Source organism: Mizuhopecten yessoensis, unplaced genomic scaffold (assembly GCF_002113885.1).
Source record: "Mizuhopecten yessoensis strain PY_sf001 unplaced genomic scaffold, ASM211388v2 scaffold4121, whole genome shotgun sequence".
Classification (NCBI taxonomy): Eukaryota; Metazoa; Mollusca; class Bivalvia; order Pectinida; family Pectinidae; genus Mizuhopecten; species Mizuhopecten yessoensis.
This window is the reverse complement of record NW_018405386.1, coordinates 611,601-633,100: the sequence shown is the minus strand read 5'-3', so window position 1 is coordinate 633,100 and position 21,500 is coordinate 611,601. Positions and strand designations below refer to the sequence as shown.

General features: G+C 36.9%; 2 protein-coding genes across 5 annotated transcripts; one reads left to right on the top strand and one right to left on the bottom strand.

Moving 5' to 3' along the window:
- Window positions 1-9: 9 nt before the first annotated feature.
- On the top strand, window positions 10-7,841 carry LOC110448551 (brain protein I3-like). Of its 2 annotated transcripts, none has more exons than XM_021494839.1 (4): window positions 10-91; window positions 666-736; window positions 1,981-2,261; window positions 4,504-7,841. In XM_021494839.1, exons 2-4 carry the CDS (start codon window positions 685-687, stop codon window positions 4,633-4,635), a joined length of 465 nt encoding a protein of 154 aa, XP_021350514.1. In that variant the 5' UTR covers window positions 10-91; window positions 666-684; the 3' UTR covers window positions 4,636-7,841. The 2 variants fall into 2 exon arrangements, with proteins under 2 accessions (XP_021350514.1, XP_021350515.1); XM_021494840.1 differs by lacking the exon at window positions 10-91 and adding an exon at window positions 98-191.
- Window positions 7,842-12,399: 4,558 nt separating this feature from the next.
- On the bottom strand, window positions 12,400-21,459 carry LOC110448549 (target of rapamycin complex subunit lst8-like). 3 transcript variants are annotated; one of them, XR_002462740.1, is made up of 10 exons: window positions 21,268-21,459; window positions 20,647-20,698; window positions 20,242-20,404; window positions 18,608-18,683; window positions 17,928-18,002; window positions 16,645-16,722; window positions 15,283-15,407; window positions 14,189-14,305; window positions 13,909-14,104; window positions 12,400-12,914 (listed from the first exon to the last, which is right to left on the bottom strand). XR_002462740.1 is itself a non-coding variant. In XM_021494835.1 (10 exons), the coding sequence occupies exons 1-10, from the start codon at window positions 21,409-21,411 to the stop codon at window positions 12,793-12,795; spliced, it is 1,017 nt and encodes a 338-aa protein (XP_021350510.1). In that variant the 5' UTR covers window positions 21,412-21,459; the 3' UTR covers window positions 12,400-12,792. The 3 variants fall into 3 exon arrangements, 1 of the variants encoding a protein (XP_021350510.1); XM_021494835.1 differs by having other exon boundaries at window positions 13,994-14,078; window positions 14,209-14,305; XR_002462741.1 differs by having other exon boundaries at window positions 13,909-14,305.
- Window positions 21,460-21,500: the final 41 nt, after the last annotated feature.

The window sequence follows — 21,500 nt, the reverse complement described above, 5'->3', positions numbered from 1 at the left end:
TTTCAATAACTGTGGTCAGGTAAACCCACAAGAAATCCGAATGAGCTGAGTCTTGTGACAGAAATAAACTGAAAGCTGTGCAAAGTGGCAGGTAGGTATTCTCTGAAATAAACAGCACGTTTCTTTGACATGTAACATCTATATATAGGGCGATTCATACACACTAGAAGTGTCGTTTGATCTCAAATTTGGTAAGTATTACTCTCTTGTTTATTTGTAATAACCCAATATAGTGTACAGTATAGTCTGGTAAGTGACCTGTCAACAGAAAGTGGAACACAACACATGTGATCCTGAGTCAGTGTTCGAACACTATCAATATGTTTATCAATCAATATTTACGTTATGTTATTAATTTCTACATCAGTTAATCATCTTAAACATAATGCAGATATATATGAAGGTAGATTGAGTGATATCTTTTATATGTTATTGTAAGAAATATTTCACAAAACAATTTCTTGGAACGAAAATAATTAAACAGACGCCCAGTCACCTTTTATATGTTTTGAGATTAAGTCGCCTGATGTGTTACATGCATGTGATTAGATTTTTAACAGAATAATGTATGTATCATGTGTTTGAGCAAAATTACTGAAATCAATTGTTACCTGTAACTGTTTAAAGTGTCTCTGTTTTAATAAAAGAAACATTTGCATTTTCAGATTTAAATTTAAATCAAAGATGTCCTCAGGTGCACCTCCACCATACCAGGAAGTTCAAGGGAGTCAGCAAGGTAATTTAACCGATTACAAACAATTAAAGCAATACATGTTTATTTTGTTAATGTGGTGACTCAAGTGTAATTTTAAACCAGGAAATATGTCCTTGTAATGTACATGTAGTCAGTACTGCTTTAATATAGCATACACAGTTCCTATATGTCAATATATTAATAAGTTTATTGTTAAGGGGCAAATGTATTTTATTTTGGTGTAATTTATTAATATATCTCTGTGTTTATGAGATTTACTTACTTACTTAATCCTGTTCGTGCTTGGAAGCACATAAGGCCTTCACTGAGGATCGCCATCTCTGTTTATGAGATTTAGGGTATACATATTTAGCAAGATTTTTCACATGGTGTACACTGAACAGTGATCAATCAACAATTTATTTTCATCTGTCCTTTAACTGTATTGCTAACAACTGTATTGCCAAAAACAATGGGTCCCACAATGTTAAATGTCAGTATTTCCAGAAATTCTTTGAGTCCCATCAAAATTCTATGAGTATAGGACTCTGGAGTTGTATGTAGATTGATCACTAGGTGTATAGTGGCAGGGAAGCGGCCCTTTAGATGGCTGCGATGAAGTTTTCACCGGCAGTAGAAAGTATTGATACAATTAGCAGTTAGGTTTGTTTGTTTGGGGTTAAATGTCCTCGCAACAGCCAGGGTCATATGCAGACGGGTGCCTATGGAGACAGCACAAGAAACAAAAAGAAAGACAACAGGAAAGAAAGAAATTAAATAAGATCCCAAATGTTGCATGATGGGCAGCAGAACAATTTTGGTCTCTTCCATGTCTCCTTCGTAGGAAGACAGAAGAAACCCCCTGATTTTGACGGAGCCCCCACATAAGTCGCCTCTTACAATCATGCAGTGGGATACAGCAGGCCTGTTTTCCCCAGAACCTGCACAGGTTTAGAAGTTAGGTTGTTATCCTCATCCTCCACATTCCTTCTCCAGTATCAGGAACTGACTACATGTACCAGTACTCTTCACTTGATGATAGCTTTCCTTTCTGTATATGACTACACTTATATAACTTATGGTGTACTTCATTCACACATTGTAATAAGCCACTGTAAAACCTGATATATGGTTCTATACTGCTCTAGATCATTAAATCTCAAATTTGCAGTTACTTTTAAACTGTTTAATTATACATCTGATGACTCATAAGGTCATAATTTCAGTAGCTATCTGACTTAAAGATAATTCAACAAATGATTTTTTTTTCGTTTTTTCGTAAACAGGTTATGGAACAGCCCCTGGAGCAGCTCCTCAATACCCCCAACAAGGGAAGTATCCTGGGGGACCACAGCAGCCCCAGGGAGGTTATACCAACCCTGCAGGACCTCCTGCAGGAGCCTACACTGGCAACCCATACACCAATAACACTGGCGCCCCCTACAACAACCCACAGCAGGCTGGGTACAACCAGGGGTATCAAAGCTACAGTAATACTAGCAATGTAGTTGTCCAACAACAGCCTGCTCAACAGGTGGTCATCGTGGGAGGCTGTCCAGCCTGTAGGGTAAGTCATTGATCAAGTTGTTGAGGAGGGGACAGTGTGTCAAAGGTGGGCATTGTGGGAGGCTTTCCAGTCTGTAGGGTAAATCATTGATCAAGTTGTAGAGGTGGGGGCAGTGTGACACAGGTGGTCATTGTGGGAGGCTGTCTAGCCTGTAGGGTATGTGATTAGTTATTGGTCAAGTTGCAGAGGTGGGGACAGAGCTCCTAATGTGGTCATTTTGGGAGGCTGTCCAGCCTGTTGGGTAAGTCATTGGTCATGTTGTAGAGGGGGGGACAGTGTGCCTCAGGTGGTCATTGTTGGAGGCTGTTCAGCCTGTAGGGTATGTGATTAGTTATTGGTCAAGTTATAGAGGTGGGGACAGTGTGCCACAGGTGGGCATTGTGGAAGGTTGTCCAGCCTGTAGGGTATGTGATTAGTTATTGGTGAAGTTGTAGAGGTGGGGGCAGTGTGACACAGGTGGTCATTGTGGGAGGCTGTCAAGTCTGTAGGGTAAGTAATAGATCAAGTTGTAGAGGTGGCGACAGAGCTCCTAATGTGGGCATTGTGGGAGGCGGTCCAGCCTGTAGGGTATGTGATTAGCTATTGGTCAAGTTGTAGAGGGGGGGGCAGTGTGACACAGGTGGGAATTGTGGGAGGCTGTCCACGATAAACCAACACACTTGGACCGTTCTATAAGCAGAGCTAAAAATCCACAGTTTTATACATGTATTGAACATGTAAAGTGGGCTATACACTGCTACTACAGTTTAATACAGGTGGGCATTGTGGCGGGCTGTCCAGTCTGTAGGGTACGTCATTGATCAAGTTGTAGGGGTGGGGACAGTGTGACACAGTTGGGCATTGTGGGAGGCGGTCCAGCCTGTAGGGTATGAGATTAGTTATTGGTCAAGTTATAGAGGTGGGAACAGTGTGCCTCAGGTGGTCATTGTTGGAGGCTGTTCAGCCTGTAGGGTATGTGATTAGCTATTGGTCAAGTTGTAGAGGTGGGGACAGGGTGACACAGGTGGGCATGGTGGGAGGCTGTCCAGCCGGTAGGGTATGTGATTAGTTATTGGTGAAGTTGTAGAGGTGGGGACGGCCCCCCTCAGGTGGGCATTGTTGGTGGCTGTTCAGCCTGTAGGTTATGTGATTAGTTATTGGTGAAGTTGTAGAGGTGGGGACCGTGTGACACAGGTGGGCATTATGGGAGGCTGTCCAGCCGGTAGGGTATGTGATTAGTTATTGGTCAAGTTGTAGAGGTGGGGACAGAGCTCCTAATGTGGTCATTGTGGGAGGCTGTCCAGCCTGTAGGGTAAGTCATTAGACTTTATTGTGTATCATAATAATTTCATATCTTTCATGTTGTTATAGTTTTGGTAACTGGTGTCAGATCAAGGGTGTATAAATTCTGGGCTTGTGAAATTATTGTAAAAATATAGGTGGTGTTAGAATTTTTCAAAAAATGCCTCTGGACTAGTAATCTTAATATGAAATTGTTACACCCCTGGGTGATTGTAGTAAAAGAAGTGAAAGTATACACAGGTATCATGATTATTTTCCAGCTTAAGGTACAACATCGTCAAAAAATGGGCTTTTCCAGAGATAATTGTATGGGGTGTTAGGGATCAAGGCACTTATAACTGATAAGATTTGACTGGCATAGTCTGAAATGTATCTGTTGTTTAGGCGAGTGTCATTGCTGGGCATTTTATAAGAAAATTACACAATAATGTTGACCAATGTACACAAATATAACATGATATGAATAATTGCCATGATTTTGACGTACTGTTGCTTATTCAATTTTGTTACTTATTGTCCTCATCATTTATTGCCTAACAAAATAAAACTTTTAATCTCTTCAATATTCTTTGTGTATCTATTGGTCATAATTACCAAATGTACTTTCTTTTCTTACCGAACTATTTTACTGGTGATAAGCCCAGGGGGACTGTACATGAAAAAATGTCTGAAGTGGGGGTGGGCTTATCACCGGATATGAGGCTGTGTTTTACCAGTCGTAGACTGGTCATTGTGGTACCCCATTTTGGTTCCAAATACCACAGCTTACCGAAAGTGGTAGTAGATTGTTTTATAAATATATATGATACTTAAATGTTATGTTTCATATTGCAGATAAACTTAAATTAATCAATATGTGTACATAATTTGGGTGTTGGCAGAAATGAACCAATTAATAAATAATAAAAATTGGACACTGTAAACCATATTTTTGACCAAAGATATTCCTTTGTGTTGACAGGTTGGAGTGTTGGAAGAAGATTACACTTGTCTCGGGGTACTGTGTGCCATTCTCTTCTTCCCCCTCGGAGTTCTGTGTTGCCTAGCTATGAGACAAAGACGGTGTCCAAACTGTGGAGCTGTGTTCGACTGAGGTGCCCAAACATTCTAGTGGGGCTCTCATGTTCCTAGCCTGTTCAGCCTAAAGAAATGATAACGAAACATTTGTTTGTGTCTCTAGGTTTTGTAGAGAAATTTTCCATGATAAACGAACACACTTGGACCGTTCTATAAGCAGAGCTAAAAATCCACAGTTTTATACATGTATTGAACATGTAAAGTGTGCTATACACTGCTACTCTTGTTTCTGGGTATTGTATCAACAGTATGGAAAATGTTTAAGTCAAATTTGACAATTATTGAAAAGTAATTTGACATAGACAACATCCCAATTCCATTTTAAGGTATGTACATTTTTGTAACAGAATTAATGGACAACATCCAAGTAACATTTTAAGGTACTTCAATTTTTTTGTAACAGAAATTAATAACAGATTTCTTCTTTCTTTTGAAATATTAAATTAATCTTTTTAACTCCTTCACCCCTGAAGACACATTTGACCTCTTCCAATTCAAAGGTGGGAATAGTTCATTACGAAATTTCAGGGGTGAATGAGTTAACCAAAATACACATGAAAGGATATATGCTACCTTATGATGACTGGTATCTTCGAAAGAAACCTGTTAGTTATCTTTAACAAAGGGTAAGTTTGACCTGATTAATTGATGACACACTTAGAATGATCAGAATTCAATTACTAAATTTGTGTCGAGGGAGGTCATTCTTGGTCAGTATATTGTACTGGGTAGCTTATTCCCTTAAGGGCTTTGAGGGGTTAACCAATGTTTTGTTAACTGTATATATGTTTTCTCTTTGTATGAATTGTATTTAAAAATGAGAATATTCATCATCAAGATTGAAAAAAAAATGTGAAAGATGGCAGATTTTATTTTAAATTGAAAAATGGATATTTTCTTCAAAAGATGGTTTATAAGGGGGGTGGGGGAGGTCGGTATTTATGTTAAAAAGAAAGTGAAAAAATTTCCATAGGTATACAAATGGAGGTTCAATGAACTTTTTTGTACTCACAGACAGCAGGATGCGATATTGCTAGTTGTAAGATTTTTATCATCCATTTACAATTTTCCCAACCAAATTTTTTGAAATTATTTAAACATGCTTAAAGCCTTGCTACCCTTCTTTTTAAGTGACACGATTTCATATGCTTACCTAATGCCTAGTGCTGTTATAGTTATTACTCTATCGTAGTTTAATTTTGTGGGTATAACGGTTTGGTAGTTTGGGTTTGAAACTTCATTCTTAATTGGTACTTAATTTTTCATCACATAAATTACATTAGAATTTCTTCAACTTTAAATGAATTTTCAAAATTCACAAAAAGCACATGTTATAAATAAGGGGGGAAAAGAGACTTTTGACACATTTTTTGTTGAAGTAATGTACATGTATATAAAACACATTCACATTCTACAGGTGCACTTGGTACATGTTTACTGTTAAAATATACTGTCAAAGTTACCCTAAGATTTCATATCAACTCAACATTTATACATGTGACTTTGAGAAAAATTTGGGACAAATTTTGGAAAGATCTTGAGTTGAAATACGATCATACAGTGTTTTATATATAGGCTTATTTTATGTTTACCACAATGAATTTCAAACTATATTGATGTGGATATAGAGGCAGCAATAATTGTGTCCACTAATATCCTACTAAATGTATTAACTCCTATCGGCTTTTCTTCTAAGAAAGAATGAGTTGATTTCTATTTATAGCTTTTAGTGCAATAAAGTCTGTTCCATATTACTACATGTATTTAGTTTAGAATTTATATAAATTATTAATATTCATGTCCATATAACTGTAAATCTATTTGCATTCAGGATGGTGTAGTATTGAAAGACAATTACGAATAACGATTTTAAGAATGCTCTTTGGTTTATAGCATTAATCAGCCAGAAAGAACTTCTCATCCTTCTTCTTATATAATAAGGTAATGGAGGTGTGCCACAACAGAGTTCAGTGTATTTAATTGTAAACCAGTATTATCACATTATAAGAAGTAAGACCAGATGAACGAAGTTCAAAATTCGAAACTTTGCAATTTTTTTTATATTCTTCTTAAGGAAGATATAAATATATAAACAAGTTCAGTATAATCTTTATCATCCAATGTCTTATTCTGTTTCATTTGAGATGTAACGCGGTATTTGATTGGTCAGTTGTAATAATTTGTAACAGTATAGCCATGATATACCATCCGCATATTTCTCTTTTGCATATGAAACCCGGATGCCAATTGTTAATGTCAGTGACCCCAACTGACCCTGACACGCCATCAAATTGATTATTAATGATATCATGAACAATAACGTGACCACGAAAGGTCAATGTTATTTCACTTCCCTGAGTCACTTTGAATGTAACTGATGTCACCATCCACAGCAGAGTGTCATCACAAAGATTTAAAAAAAAAATAAACAAATATATCTTCAAATTGGTGTTCTATCGATGGTTTTAGCTGAAATGAATAAGAATGCGGATAATCCTACTGCGTTTTGAGATTTGCGTCTGTTTAATGTGAACGTACTGTCACAAGTATCTGTTTTACTGGCTCTGCTCCATGTTGCGTCACCAGTATAACCATGATATACCAACATGAATTATCAAGTAAGGTTATTCTGTAAGAATGACGTTTCCAATTTTTCAAAAAATGATTTTCATGTACGGATGTGTACATTGTGCTGTATTAAAGGGAAATGGTTGTGAACCAGGATCAGTTGCTTTGGAGTTGAAAAAGGAAAAAAGGGAAAAAAATCAATCATATCAGTATAGAAGATTTTTGAGTATGATATGGTAATATTTATGCAAAAGAAAATTCCCTAATACAGCACTTGTTATAATTAGCAGTAAAGAGGAAATTTCAAATTCATAAAATTATCATCAGTGACTATAATACAGTGAAACCTGTTTAGAAAAAACCCTGAGTTAACCGATATCTTGTCTATTCTGACCCCTGAGTATTCTGACATCATATATGACATGGCTAATCCAATAATCAGATTTCTTTACATTAGCTACAAAATAAAATCGGACAAGTCCAAACAATAGGGGTCATATAGGACAGGTTTCACTGTATTAAACATGTTTTTCATTAAAAGAATTATCAGTATTCACCCCTTTCATTAATTGTAATTTGTCATTGTTTACATAATCACATAAGATATTACACGATTCAAATTTAAACTTGTTGAAATAAACCATACCATTATAAGACGTGTTTGTTTTTAGCTCACCTGTCCAAAGGGCAAGTGAGCTTATGTCGTGGTGTGGCGTCTGTCGTCCTTCCGTCGTCCGTCAACTTTTCCTTTAAACAACTTCTTCTGAAGAATGAACATGCTTAGAGTCATGATATTTGGCTGAAAGCTTCATTGGTAGGAGCCTGACAAAGTTTGAGAATGAAAATGACCTTGACCTACTTTCAAGGTCACAGGGGTCAAATATGTGAAACGCTTCAAATGACTTCTGAAGAAGAACTGAAAGGTATATAATCTTCATATTTGGCTGGTAGCTTCCTGGGATAGAGCCAGACAATGTTTGAGAATGAAAATGACCCTGACCTACTTTCAAAGTCATAGGGGTCAAATGTGTGAACCGCTTCAAATGACTTCTTTTGAACAACTGAAAGGTATATAATCTTCATATTTGGCTGGTAGCTTCCTGGTTTTATGTCTCCCAATCATATGAAGGGAGACATATTGTAATAGTTCTGGTTCTTCTTCTAATTTTCATGTCAAGACAATAACTTTTAAACCATGAAAAGATATCTCTGTCTTACAGTATAACTATATCGCCCATAGATGATGTGCGATGCACCATCATCAGGTCACTGTGACCTTGATCTTAGGTCAAAGGTCAAATAAGTGCAAATTTTCAGTGGTTACTTTTAAAACTTTTAAACTGTTATAGGGTACTGTGATATTCCATTTCTTGACTTTTTAATTGCATGAATATATATATATATATATGCAAAACCAGCAAATATACATATTGGCTAATACATCATCGGATAAGAATAGAACCTGTAGCAGATATATAATTCTCTCTAACCTACATCGGCTGTAAACTTTCCTGATTTTCTGTAGCCCTATTGAGTAAGTCATGTTTTAACATTCCACAGATTTTGCACTTTACTATTAAAAGAGCAGTGGGACAACAAGGGCCTTAGCCGTCACCCGAGTTATATCATAGGTACTGGTAGCTTAATTTCATTGTTTAGATGTGATGTGGAAATCAGCATGTAAACTAAGTGAAATACAATACTCGTCGTGTCATCAAAGGATAAGAATTTTAAAATATTGATAAATGTTCCCTTTGGGGCCCTGCCCTAGCCCCTGGGGATTGGGCAGGAATTCTAATTTTACAATGTAATACCCTCATGCACCAAAGATGATTCTGACCAAGTTTGAACAAGAGGCCCAGAGGGCCTGTATCGCTCACCTGGATATCTTAAGTTATCATGGCAAAATATTCTCAAAATGAGATCCAAGGGAATATTCCAGACCCAAAGGCCAACTCTTGTAGCATATCTGTATTAGATTTTTCATGTCCAGCAATTTTTATGTATGGTTATGGAGTGGGTATCTCAACTGTTTCCAAGCTGTGACTCAGAAACTAGGTCCCTAGGGTTGTGGCCAGACCCTGGGGTCAATTATAATATCATGACTGCATTCGTCTCTGTATGCCCAACAATTGTATATATAGTTTTGGGGTGGGGATCTTAACCATTTCAAAGTTATGACCAAGGGGTTAAGTCTCCAAGGGTAGGGCAGTCCCCAAAGCCATCCGGGAAGCATATGTGCATTCATCTCTTTATACTTAGCAATTGTATATATGGTTATAGGGGGGGGGATCTCAACTGTTTACAAGCTGTGACTAAGAAACTAGGTCCCAAGGGGTCCGGTCAGACCCCAGGGTCTATTCTAATATCATGACTGCATTCGTCTCTTTATGCCCAGCATTTGCATATATAGTTTTGGGGTTGGGATCTCAACCGTTTTAAAATTATGGCCCAGGGACTACGGTATGTCTCCAAGGCTGGGGCCAGACCCTAGGGCCATCCTGGAAGCAAATGTGCATTCTTCTCTTTATACTCGGCAATTGTATATATGGTTATATGGTGGGGATCTTAACCATTTCTAAGTAATAAACTATTTTTGGCCCCACCCCTAAGCCCGGGGGGTCAGCTCAACCATTTAAACAATTTCTGCTGAAAATGGATAAAATATACTCAAAAGTCTTATTTCCCTATATAAACTATAGTAAACTTTACCCCTCCCCAAGGGGCAACAGATGGCTCAGGGGTCCTGAAATTGACAATTTCAATAAAGCTCCTGATAATCTTTCTATCCATGCACTGAAATTGACTGGAGAAGAAGATTTTTGAAATATTGGTGAACTTTCCCTTTAGGGCCCGTCCTGGCCCCTAGGGTTGGGGTAGGAATCCCAATTTTACATTTTAAAACCATCTTCCTCCAAGGAAAATTCTCACCAAGTAAGAATAATTTCCTACAGAAAATTGCCAAAAATATACCCAAAAGTGTTGTTTCCCTATATAAACTAAACTTAACCCTCTCCCCAAGGGAGAATGGATAGCTTGGGGGTCCTGAAATTTACAATTTAAATAAAGTCCCTGATGATCTTTCCATCCATGCAGAGAAATTGGCTGTGGTACCTCCAAGTCTGCGGAGAAGATTTTTGAAAAATTGGTTAATTTTCCTTTGGGGGCCGTCCTGGCCCCTAGGGTTGGAGTGGGAATCCCAATTTTACATTTTAAAACCATCTTCCTCCAAGGAAAATTCTCACAAAGTAAGAATAATTTCCTACAGAAAAATGTCAAAATATACCCAAAAGTGTTGTTTACCTATATAAACTATAGTTTATTTTACCTCCTCCCCAAGGGGGAACGGATGGCCCAGGGGTCCTAAAATTTACAATTTAAATAAAGCCCCTGATGATCTTTCCATCCATGCAGAGAAAATGACTGTAGTACCTCTGAGTCTGGAGAAGAAGATTTTTGAAATATTGGTTAATTTTCCCTTTGGGGCCTCGCCCTGGCCCCTAGGGTTTGGGTAGGAATCCCAATTTTTCAATTTTGTAGCCTCTTCTACAAAGGATGATTCTGATCAAGTTTGAAAAAATTCCATCCAATGGTTATTGAGAAGATTAGTTGATAATGTAAAAAGTTTACGCACGACGGACACCGACGGATGAAAAGTGATCGGAATAAAAACAACAAAAATATTCAGAACTTTATCATTTTAATGATTTCATTTATTGATTAATATATGTTGATTTTCATACACATTTTATCATCATTTCTTCTATCGAGATTTTTTTTTATATTACAGAGTTTTGATGAAAACAAGCTTTATCAGTCCATTTATGGAAATAAGTCTGATATTGTTTAAAGGATTATCTATACAATGTACTGAAATTTTTTAATTTCAAAATATTTTGTAACCCAGAAAAATCATTCAATATTTTATAAGAGGATATTAGTTAGCAATCTTCTACAAATGTATTTAATATGTAAATGTTTCAGTCCTGAAGAAAAGATCGACTATTATAGCTAGAATCATTGGGGGCATGGTACAGATCCCTAACCTCACGGTCCATATATATGTGTAACTTGAAATACATAATGGACACATATACCGCCTGGGGTTTGGGATCTGTGTCACGTAATACACATATATGGACCATGGGTGTGGGATCAGGGACATGATATAATACACATATATACAGACTGTGGGGTTTAGGATTTGTGCCAGGCCCCTGTGATTAGAATCACTATAATAGTACTTGATTAATATTTTGTTATAATAAAAAATTATCAGCCATCACTCACACCTTGACCTTGAAATAAACACCCACTTTCATTTTCACATACTCTCACATGGTCATACATGTATCGTCATTATAACATGGTATTCACTTGTTATACATATTTGCTGTTTCCATTATTTATAGAAATGCAGTTGTGATATCTGCTTGGTCAGATCATGTAACACATTCATTACAAAAAACAAATAACCAGTACATTTCAAAAATTCAAACATCAGGACTGCCGGAAGTGGATACCCAAGCTTAATCGTGTCTCTGAGATGCAAATTCTCGAAACAAATATCACATGATTTGGCAGTCACATGGTAGATTAGTGGGGTTTGTTATCACAAGGAATATTGGTTAATTTGGATAAAAATGGCCAAAATGAAAGAAAATTAATGATGTAATTTTGAAAATTTTCCTACATGTATTTAATGACTAGCATTTCAGCAAACAAAAGTTTTTAGATATAAAAATCCTTGCGGACATGCAAATGTTAATGCAGGTCTTGCAAGGCTTTGTCAAGGCTTGCCTGAAAGCAGCATCAGATTACTAGGTCCGACCTTATTTCATAAACGAACAACTCTGGTCTAACCGTTTGGATCGTGATAAAAGACGGTGACCCTGGCTTGTGGTATCAGATGCATGTTGAACAATTGTTCAAGTTAAGCTTTGAGTAATGTTGATTGTTTTGTTTACCTTACTTGAGTAATACAGGTAATTTCAAAGATTTTAGAATATTAAAATAATTCAACAACAATTACAATAAATATGATAACCAAATAATATCAGATATTAAAGGAACACATTTTCTCACCTAGCATCTATATTATCTCAGAAAAAGAATCTACAATACTCACAACTTTTCTTTGACTTGACTTAACTTGAAATTTGTAGAGAGTAATGGCATCACAATAACAACTACACTTTGTGTGACATCATTGTTTAGTCCAATATCATAAAAGGTCATGACCTGTACATTACTTCAACCAATGTAAATGTTCCTAATATATTAAAACAACATCCTGCCCTTCAATAAGTATTAAAAGTGAGAAGTCCTTTAATACTAATGTTTAAATACGTGCAGGGTTTAACTTATACACCCCTGAAATTTCATAATGAACTATTCCAACCTTTAAATTGGAAGAGTTCAAATGTGTCTTCAGGGGTGAATGAGTTAAAGGAGGTTGTTCACATCATAAAAAGCTGTAACACTCAGCCTTAAGATGACCAGTATCTTGCATTTCATTGAAAAATAGTTGGAATGAACATCCAACTTGTCAAGCTTTCACAGTCCAACACAAAGCTCCTCAAGAATTAACATGCATAGAAGTGAATCAATGAACAACAATTTCGTCCCGGAACGCCATGGCAACCACAGCCTTTTGGTGACCGCTGTATTCCTTCTTTACCTCGCCAGTATCTACACTCCAGAGTCGAGCAGTGTTGTCTGAAGATGCTGTGGAAGAGAAATAAAAAAGAAATCCATAAAAATATTAGCTTTATGATAAGTGAGAACTACAAATTGATTTATTAGAGAGTAGTGGCAACTTCCCAAAGGTGTCTCTTATACCTCTTAAAGTTCACCTTAAAACATTTTTTAAACAAATCGACACGTAAACAAGAGATCTATCAGCCTCTAATGGATACAATTGAGAAGACCCTGTTAAAAGGTCCAAAGTCAGTTGTGCCCAAGAATGAATTTGACACCTAGCCCACAAGCACGATAAATTTCAAACTTATTTAAGTCTCTAGATCTCAGTCGACATTGGCCAGTAGAGACAAAGAAATGTATAAGAACTGTTCAATAAATGATGAAAGGCGAGGAGTGGGAGGTTGTAAGGCAGTTTCACACAAGGACATCAAATGTCAACTGCGAGGAAAGAAGGTGACACTTTGATACTGACTATCAACAAATAGAATGTTGAGAATTTAATGAAAGGAATTATTTTCTTCAGAACATCTTGTGGAATCCAAATTTCAGAGTTTTTCTGGATCTTTGAAGGATTTGAATTATGTACAACACAACTGACAGGTAATAGTCCTATCAAACTATCTCTCTTCCAAATATTTCAAAAATAAAAACTACGTAAATGATTCTCTTACCTATCAGAGAATGATGACTGATGAAATCTAGCATGTAAAAGTTAATTGAAAATTCTTTGAAAAGGCATAACAGGGATGTTTCTGTTCATTTACTCATATGATGTGATAAGAGTTGCAATTTTTAAAAAGCACACTATACCACCCATCTCTGAGTGTTGTCCCCGAGTTCAGTGTGTTACCTGTTATGATGTATTGCGAGTCACCACTGAAGGCACAGTCCCACACCCATCCCTGAGTGTTGTCCCGGAGTTCACAGTGTGTTACCTGTTATGATGTATTGTGAGTCGCCACTGAAGGCACAGTCCCACACCCATCGCTGAGTGTTGTCCCCGAGTTCAGTGTGTTACCTGTTATGATGTATTGTGAGTCACCACTGAAGGCACAGTCCCACACCCATCGCTGAGTGTTGTCCCTAAGTTCACAGTGTATTACCTGTTATGATGTATTGTGAGTCGCCACTGAAGGCACAGTCCCACACCCATCTCTGAGTGTTGTCCCCAAGTTTACAGTGTTTTACCTGTTATGATGTATTGTGAGTCGCCACTGAAGGCACAGTCCCCCACCCATCGCTGAGTGTTGTCCCTGAGTTCCCAGTGTGTTACCTGTTATGAGGTTTTGTGAGTCGCCCTGAAGGCACAGTCCCACACCCATCGCTGAGTGTTGTCCCTGAGTTCGGTCATCAAGGTGCGGTCTGCCGTCCGCCAGATCTTGGCTGTGTGATCGGCAGAGGTGGTAGCCAGCAACCTAGAGAAGAAAACTCATCCAGTTCATAATACAGCCTGTACTTTACCTTTCAATTTCCACAGAATTGATGTTGTGTGTAGTGTAAAACCTCAATATGATATCCTTGTTCCATTTGCTACCTTCCTCACTGCTAACATATCTGAGAGTCTCTTATGCTCTTTTTGTTGACCTGTATATGTTTTTTCCTTTATAATTCATCACCAATTTTTTTTCTTCACAAATGGTGACAGTATAACGAGGTTTAACTGTATTCCTTTCTGTAACAAGGTTACCGCGGGCGGTATATAATACGCCCGCCACACATTGAATGAGCAGTTGTTTGTATGATTGAAATATATGAAGTATTTGTGAGTAATTGATATTAAGAGAAATCATTCAACATAACTTGTAGATCAATGAGTGCAATACAACATCATGGAACGCATGCATCGCATTAATGAAACCAAGGGGAATAACTCCACAAATTATGATCGGATAATGGCGGTTATCGAACTCGTCCAAGGTTTCATGGTAATTAACCTTGTTGTGAAGTTTGAAGTTAATCCGTTAATAATTACTCGAGATATCGAGCGGACACTGTTTCAGCAAGTCCATAAAGGACCATAACTCCACAAATTATGGTCGGATAATGGCGGTTATCGAACTCGTCCAAGGTTTCATGGTAATTAACCTTGTTGTGAAGTTTGAAGTTAATCCGTTCATAATTACTCGAGATATCGAGCGGACATCGTTCGCCCACCCGCCCGCCCGCCCGCCCGCCCGCCCGCTCACGTGATAACATAATACGTCCCCGTCTTCGACGGGGGTATAAAAAGATCATTTATGCACATCTGACATTGGTTTAAAACTTCACAAACTTAACCCACACTGTACATGTATATTTCATACAGAATGTATTTAAATTAGAAAGAAAATGATTTATAAATGTATATTGCAATTTCTTATTCCAGAGCTGAATTACTTCCACAATTACTTACGTAGAATCTGGGCTGAACAAACATTTGAGAGCGTATCGACCGTGAGCCTCAAACTTGGTTTTTGGGTGGAGTTGGGTGGGATCTGTTCCCCGCCCTCCTGTCAGTGTCCAAATGTAACAACAGCACTGTGAAAGGTAAATTCTAGTTATTATCAACAGATCTCAACATAATCCTCTCTCCCTGTCCTATTTTTAGTTTAGCCCTGATTTCTTGTCTTAGTTTTAGTTTATTGTAACAAAAGAAAAGAAGGGAAAATGTATGGGTTTGGAAATCACTGCTGTGAGGTGATGTTTCTAAATTTATTTTTTTAAGTTGATAATGAAATACTATACTTATTTAGTTTAACATTTCTTCATCCAAAAAAAACAACACGATTCTCCCACAATGATGCAATAAGACCAACACAATATCAGAGACGAACTTTACACTGTAGAAATTTTCAAAATTAAGTATCTCAACAATTATTAGCATGAAGAATTTTGATTTTTTTTTTATAATATGTCATATTTAAACAAACTTATCCATCCATCTCACCAAACCGCCACTCACTAAATAGCCAAAATTTGCTATAGAATTACACGTTTACGATCAACTTGGGTCGGATCTGCCATTCAAATTATACTTATTAAATGATATATGGTCTTGATCCCGAATCCAGATCCGCTACTTATACTACACTTTTTCAGTAAATTGTGATGAACTAAAGTACTTTTTTTCTGCTTCTCTATAAACTCAAATGAAAACCTTTGCCCAAATATCATCATTATATCTCACTGGTCAGATCTATATTCGACTATGCTTCTGTTGTATGGGATTCTTACCAGAAAAAGGACATAGACCGTCTAGAAGGGATACAGCGACGTGCTGCCGCTTTGTGTGCAATGATTACAGCAGATACAGAAGCGTATCCAAAATGATGGAGGAACTTAAATGGCAAGACCAGCGTTTAGTGTTACTCTACAAAATAGTTCACGGCCTCCTGGCCATACCCGCCGACTTGCTAATCAGGTTTAATACCAGAAAACAGCACAGTAAATCCATCAAAGTGCTTAGTTGTAACACCGACATACATGTATATAAAAACTCATTTGTACCTTCTACCATAAAAGACTGGAATGCACTACCATCGCACATAATCAACTGTAAAACAACGGAACAATTTAAGGCCACTATTGTGACCAAAATTGACTAAGATTGATATAGCAAACTCACTAACCCTGGAGTGAGCTAATTTCCAGTATATATACAGATACAGATACAGATGTTATTGAGGACAGCATAAAATTACTAAACTTGCCATGTAAGATGTATGACTTTTGAATTTCTATACAACTTTTTTTTTTTTATAGAATTTAGCCTCACCTTGTTATTGACAGCAGCCATCATCGTTCCCATTGGGTCAATACTGATAGACTGGATGGAGGCGTCTGGTTCTGGTATCTGTTACAACAAATAGCCGGGAATAAACTTTGTTGGTTTCCAATGTTTGATTATCTATAGCTTGAGTAAGTCAGGGACTGAGAATAATAAAATCTATGACCTGTAACTGAGCGAGATCGGGTTATCTCTGTCGAGGGTTAAGACGCCAAGGTTGGGATGTTGAAGAATCTTAGCCCGAGACTGAGATAACCCGATCTCGCTAAGTTACAGGTAATAGATTTATATTCTCGCAACTTTTATTTCGAAAAAAACTATTCAGATTTGCAAAAAACTAAAAGCATCCCACCTTGAGCCTCAAATGACGATGACCTTTTCACTACTTAAGCTACATTTGAATGCTTCCGTGTAAAAACGTAGTCCGATAGAAAAATCTAGCATGAAGTATGACGTGGGATATCTCTGTCTGAGGTGCGAGAAAAGAATATACCTGCTGTTGCCCACTGCATGTTGTAAGAGGCGACTAAGGTGGGACCCCCACAAGATCTGGAATATGCTTTTGTGACCTCTATAACAAAAGCGACCAAAATAAATCTGCTGTACCCACTGCAACTTTTGGGATCTTTACATTTTCTTTTCACATTCTAACAACCTTTTGTTTCCTAGTGCCTTGCTTGGCAAAAACCTCATTTTTGGCCAAGGTGTTGAGTGTTTACCGAGGAGGGGGAGGCAGCGAGTCCAGCGTCCAGGCTGAGACATACCAAGTCCTTAAAACTGGAAGTTGTTAATCTCCACTAAACCTTCAGCATTTAGGGTAGTTACAACATCTGAGTTGACTTGTTGGCAGTGTAATGTGAATGGGTGGAAAACTGTGCAAGGTGCCTTCGGTATGGTATTTCAGTGAGGTAGTCCCTGAAGTCAGCATAAAAACCGCGCTATTGCATTGAGGAAAATTCATCAACGTACCTTTCCTCCGGCATGCACTCATAAATTAAGTACGAAAGGAGGAACTACACCATCATACCCCTCCAGCACAAACACATAAATGGAGATACATCCTTAAAAGCCCTTAGCTGTTAATAGGATGCTAAACGCAATAAAACCAAACCAAACCAAGCTCGAATAAGTGAGGGTACAGAACGAGACTATCGAGGGTTACCGATGATGAGGAATACAGGGCAATGGTTATCTTTTGAGATAACATAAGAGCTTTACATTGACAGTCACAAAGGACTAATCCATTGCAATACACCTCACTGACTACTTACCAGCTGTTCATTGTTGTTTGTCTTCAAATCCCATATATGGATGGATCCACTCTGGTCTCCGATGAAAAGTTCTCCCTTAAAAACAATATGCAATTGTTAGGACTAGGCTAGTTAATCAAGGAGCACATCAGTAATTGAACTACTTCTAGGTATTTTTATTACTCCATATCTACATAAAAGTTTTAGAGTGCAATAGAAAGTAAGCATAGCGTAATTAAACTTTTTGGACAGTATTTAACATTGGATTGACGAGAGAATCAGACTAAAACTGGTTAGTGTTCTGAGCCATTTTCAAAGCTAAAATTTGATTCTGCCACTAGAAGATGTCTGTAATACACAAATGCCCCACTCCCCTCTTTTGCTGGAAATAGAGCTTAAAGCAAATCTAACCAAAGAAATGAAGCTTAAAGCAAAGTCTTATAAAAGTCAGTCAAGCAAAAATATATTTCGAACTGACCTACATTTCATGAACTCCAAAGAATCGGTCAATGATAAAATATTTATGCAAATTACTGTAGTAAATAAAATGAATGTTTTTAATCAAATCTATAAACGATTTTTCAATGTTCCAAAACAATTTACTAACTGTATACATCATTGTATTCTGTCAATTTTGTACATCGGTACCTATCTCTGATAAAATATCATTTCTTGGTTTTCATTATCTATCTTATACTTACCTGATTGGGGTGGAGACAGACACAGTTGATTGGGGCATTCACTTGGAACAGTCTTTGGCATTGTTGATTTCTGGATCTGAACAGAATACAAAATCAGAGATATCTGTAGTAATAGTATTGTCACGTATAAATGTTTTCCTAAGATATTGGTTTAATTAATGCTGACTGGTATTAAACTTTACCCGACTGCAAGGAACTGAAATGTTTTACCTTAAGTACCATTTGATGTGAATGATTTTTGTAGTGACAGGTATCAATGATTTTCTCAGGTAGTGACAGGTATCAACGATTTTCTTTTTACCTGGTACTAGTGGTTGTAAAATGTATACCTGAGATATTAACATAGATAAATATTCAACTGATATTGTATACCGGCCAACTTTTGCCCAGTCAAACTTCCACCCTAACTGGTAAATTCCAAAGTTGCCCTGAATGATTTTTTTGCCTTTCATAAGTAATGACAATGGATAATATGGTGTGTATTTACATTTACTGTCAAGGTAAGTAGACTTGCCCTCATTATGGAGTGTGTAAAGGAAAGAGTTAAACTGTAGTAAAATGTCCTGATATACACCGGTGCGACGAATCACCGAAACGGAACCGAAACGGACCGAAACTAAAACGAAACGGAGTCGAAATGGAAACCATAAGCTATTTTAAGGGAATTCAATACAGTTTAGATTGTGTGTGAACAAAACGGACCCCGATCGGAACCGAAACGAAATTGTAAATGTGTTTTTTTTTGGTAAATTTGAGCTGTGTTTCTTTATTTGTCGTGTAGGCCTATATATTGTGTATATTATATATGCCAAATACATACAATAATGCATGTATCTATGTTATATAAATACAAGCACATGACTAGATCTTCATACATTAGAAAGGCAATTATATCATAATGCAGTGACGAGACATCGCATTTTTTTATACGTTACGTTAATTTCCCCCTTTTATTAATTTTTTCTCCGTTGGATTTCTTGGCTCATTTTGATATTATTTTCAATTTATTAAATGCTTAAAATATTGATAAAGTTGTCCATTTAAATGAGCAATCCATACTTATCACAGCATAAAAAATACTTGTGGCNGTCCGTTTCGGTTCCGATTCGGTCCGTTTCGGTGATTCGTCGCACCCAGACACACTATATTGGAAGGGTTTGCACATTATATGTTTGATACCTGGTGTAATGACAGGTGCCAATATTCACCTGATGTTATAAAAGGTAATTTCCAGGTGTAAATGTTTACACTGTTTGCAGTTACACCATTTCTAATCATATCAGTATTAGCGCTGGTTGTGTCATAAATGGAGTCCTTTTCAAATTAAACAGGGTGTTTGTAAAGTCAAAATGGATTTAGTGGGATCCCTTCCAAAGTTCTATGCTTTAAAAAGTTATAAATATGGGGGTTAATAAAAAATACTATCTATAGCTTTTTTGAAGCAGAAATGAAAAAATGCAGAAGACCCCAAAAATATGAAAATTTTGTCTTCTTTTCATATTGAAAGCAATTAAATCACCAGTTTAAAAGGATACATCTAACGCTGGTCCATAAGAGACACTGACAGGTATTGATGTTTACCGGGTATATTGAATGGAATAATATTACCTTTACAGGTATGATCAATGTTTTACCTGAGGTCCCAGATTCGGACGTTATTATCCTCTCCGCCAGTGTACATCCACTTGCCCTCCTCCTGAAATCCCACACCTGTGATGTTTTTGGAAATACCCTCGTAGTTGATGACAGGATTTGGATTGTTAGAGTTAAGATCATACATACGTATGTGCTGATATCCTGTAATGCAAAAAAATATTATTTCACTAAAATATAACTTACAGTACTTACTTTGTATGCATGACATGCATTATATATTTATCTCATATATACAGGACACTTACTGTGATGATAACAAAATGAAATGGAACTACACATGTTAAAAAATATGTTTTTACCAGTATTTTCATTTTAAAATTATATATATACAAGTTAAATATAAGTAACACATTTTAATAGCTTTACAACAAAATGTTATTTACCTGCAGCAGCTATTAGCTGTTTATCTGGTGTTATTGCCAATGCATTGACCTGCTGGAAACTGTTAAAGCTTATAATTTTACATAGAAAATTTATCAAGCACAGGAATAATTGTCTTATTTGTTCTAGCAATATTCATAAGGTCAGTTAAGTCTATTTAAACTTTGTTTCAGTTAATAACAAATATATGATTAATTGTGTTGTAATCTTATCGTAGTCAGAACACAATCTTATTTGTAAAAAGAAGATGATTGTTTCCCTAATATCATCATTCAGTTACGTTGCATGTATTATGCATACAGGGTTTTCAGTTAACACTTGTCATTTAGCAATTGCATGAGTCAAATAACACACTCCCTGAAAATTGAAAGGTCAAAACATACACAAGTTCACATATCTGTCATTTTGGGGTCAATTTATAACCACATTTTAAGTATCTAATGATTGAAGCTTATTATGTACTATGAAATGCACATTATTCTTCATGATAACACCTTTTAAAACAGAAAAGTTACTTTGTAAATTTCGTTAAAACACAGCTAGACTATACTGACTGAAAAATTAACTATGACTGGTCAACTTGATATGAAGTAATTTCATCAACACTAAAACTAAAAGGATACAGAGTCTGGATGCTGTACAGTTCGGTAGCAGATCCCACTGTGGGCCTGCCAGAACCTAATCGTGTGATCATATCCAGCAGTGGCCAAGATCACAGGATCAGTGTTACCGTTAGACCCACTCATACTTCGAAGTTCTTTTTTCATTTACATCTCACATCTTCACCGAACGTGCACCTTGCGGAAGTAAATAATAAATTCGCCGGAATGAATATATCGTGATCAATGATTGGTCA

Excerpts from the sequence above, each read along its gene's own strand:
- LOC110448549 (XM_021494835.1), bottom strand. The coding sequence starts at position 21,411 with ATGAAAAAAGAACTTCGAAGTATGAGTGGGTCTAACGGTAACACTGAT. Across the intron at positions 20,699-21,267 it reads CTGTACAGCATCCAGACTCT|CAGGTCAATGCATTGGCAAT; the intron begins GTATCCTTTTAG and ends AACAGTTTCCAG. Across the intron at positions 12,915-13,993 it reads CTCACAATACATCATAACAG|CATCTTCAGACAACACTGCT; the intron begins GTAATACACTGT and ends TCTCTTCCACAG.
- LOC110448551 (XM_021494839.1), top strand. The coding sequence starts at position 685 with ATGTCCTCAGGTGCACCTCCACCATACCAGGAAGTTCAAGGGAGTCAG. Across the intron at positions 737-1,980 it reads AGTTCAAGGGAGTCAGCAAG|GTTATGGAACAGCCCCTGGA; the intron begins GTAATTTAACCG and ends TTTCGTAAACAG. Across the intron at positions 2,262-4,503 it reads GAGGCTGTCCAGCCTGTAGG|GTTGGAGTGTTGGAAGAAGA; the intron begins GTAAGTCATTGA and ends TTGTGTTGACAG.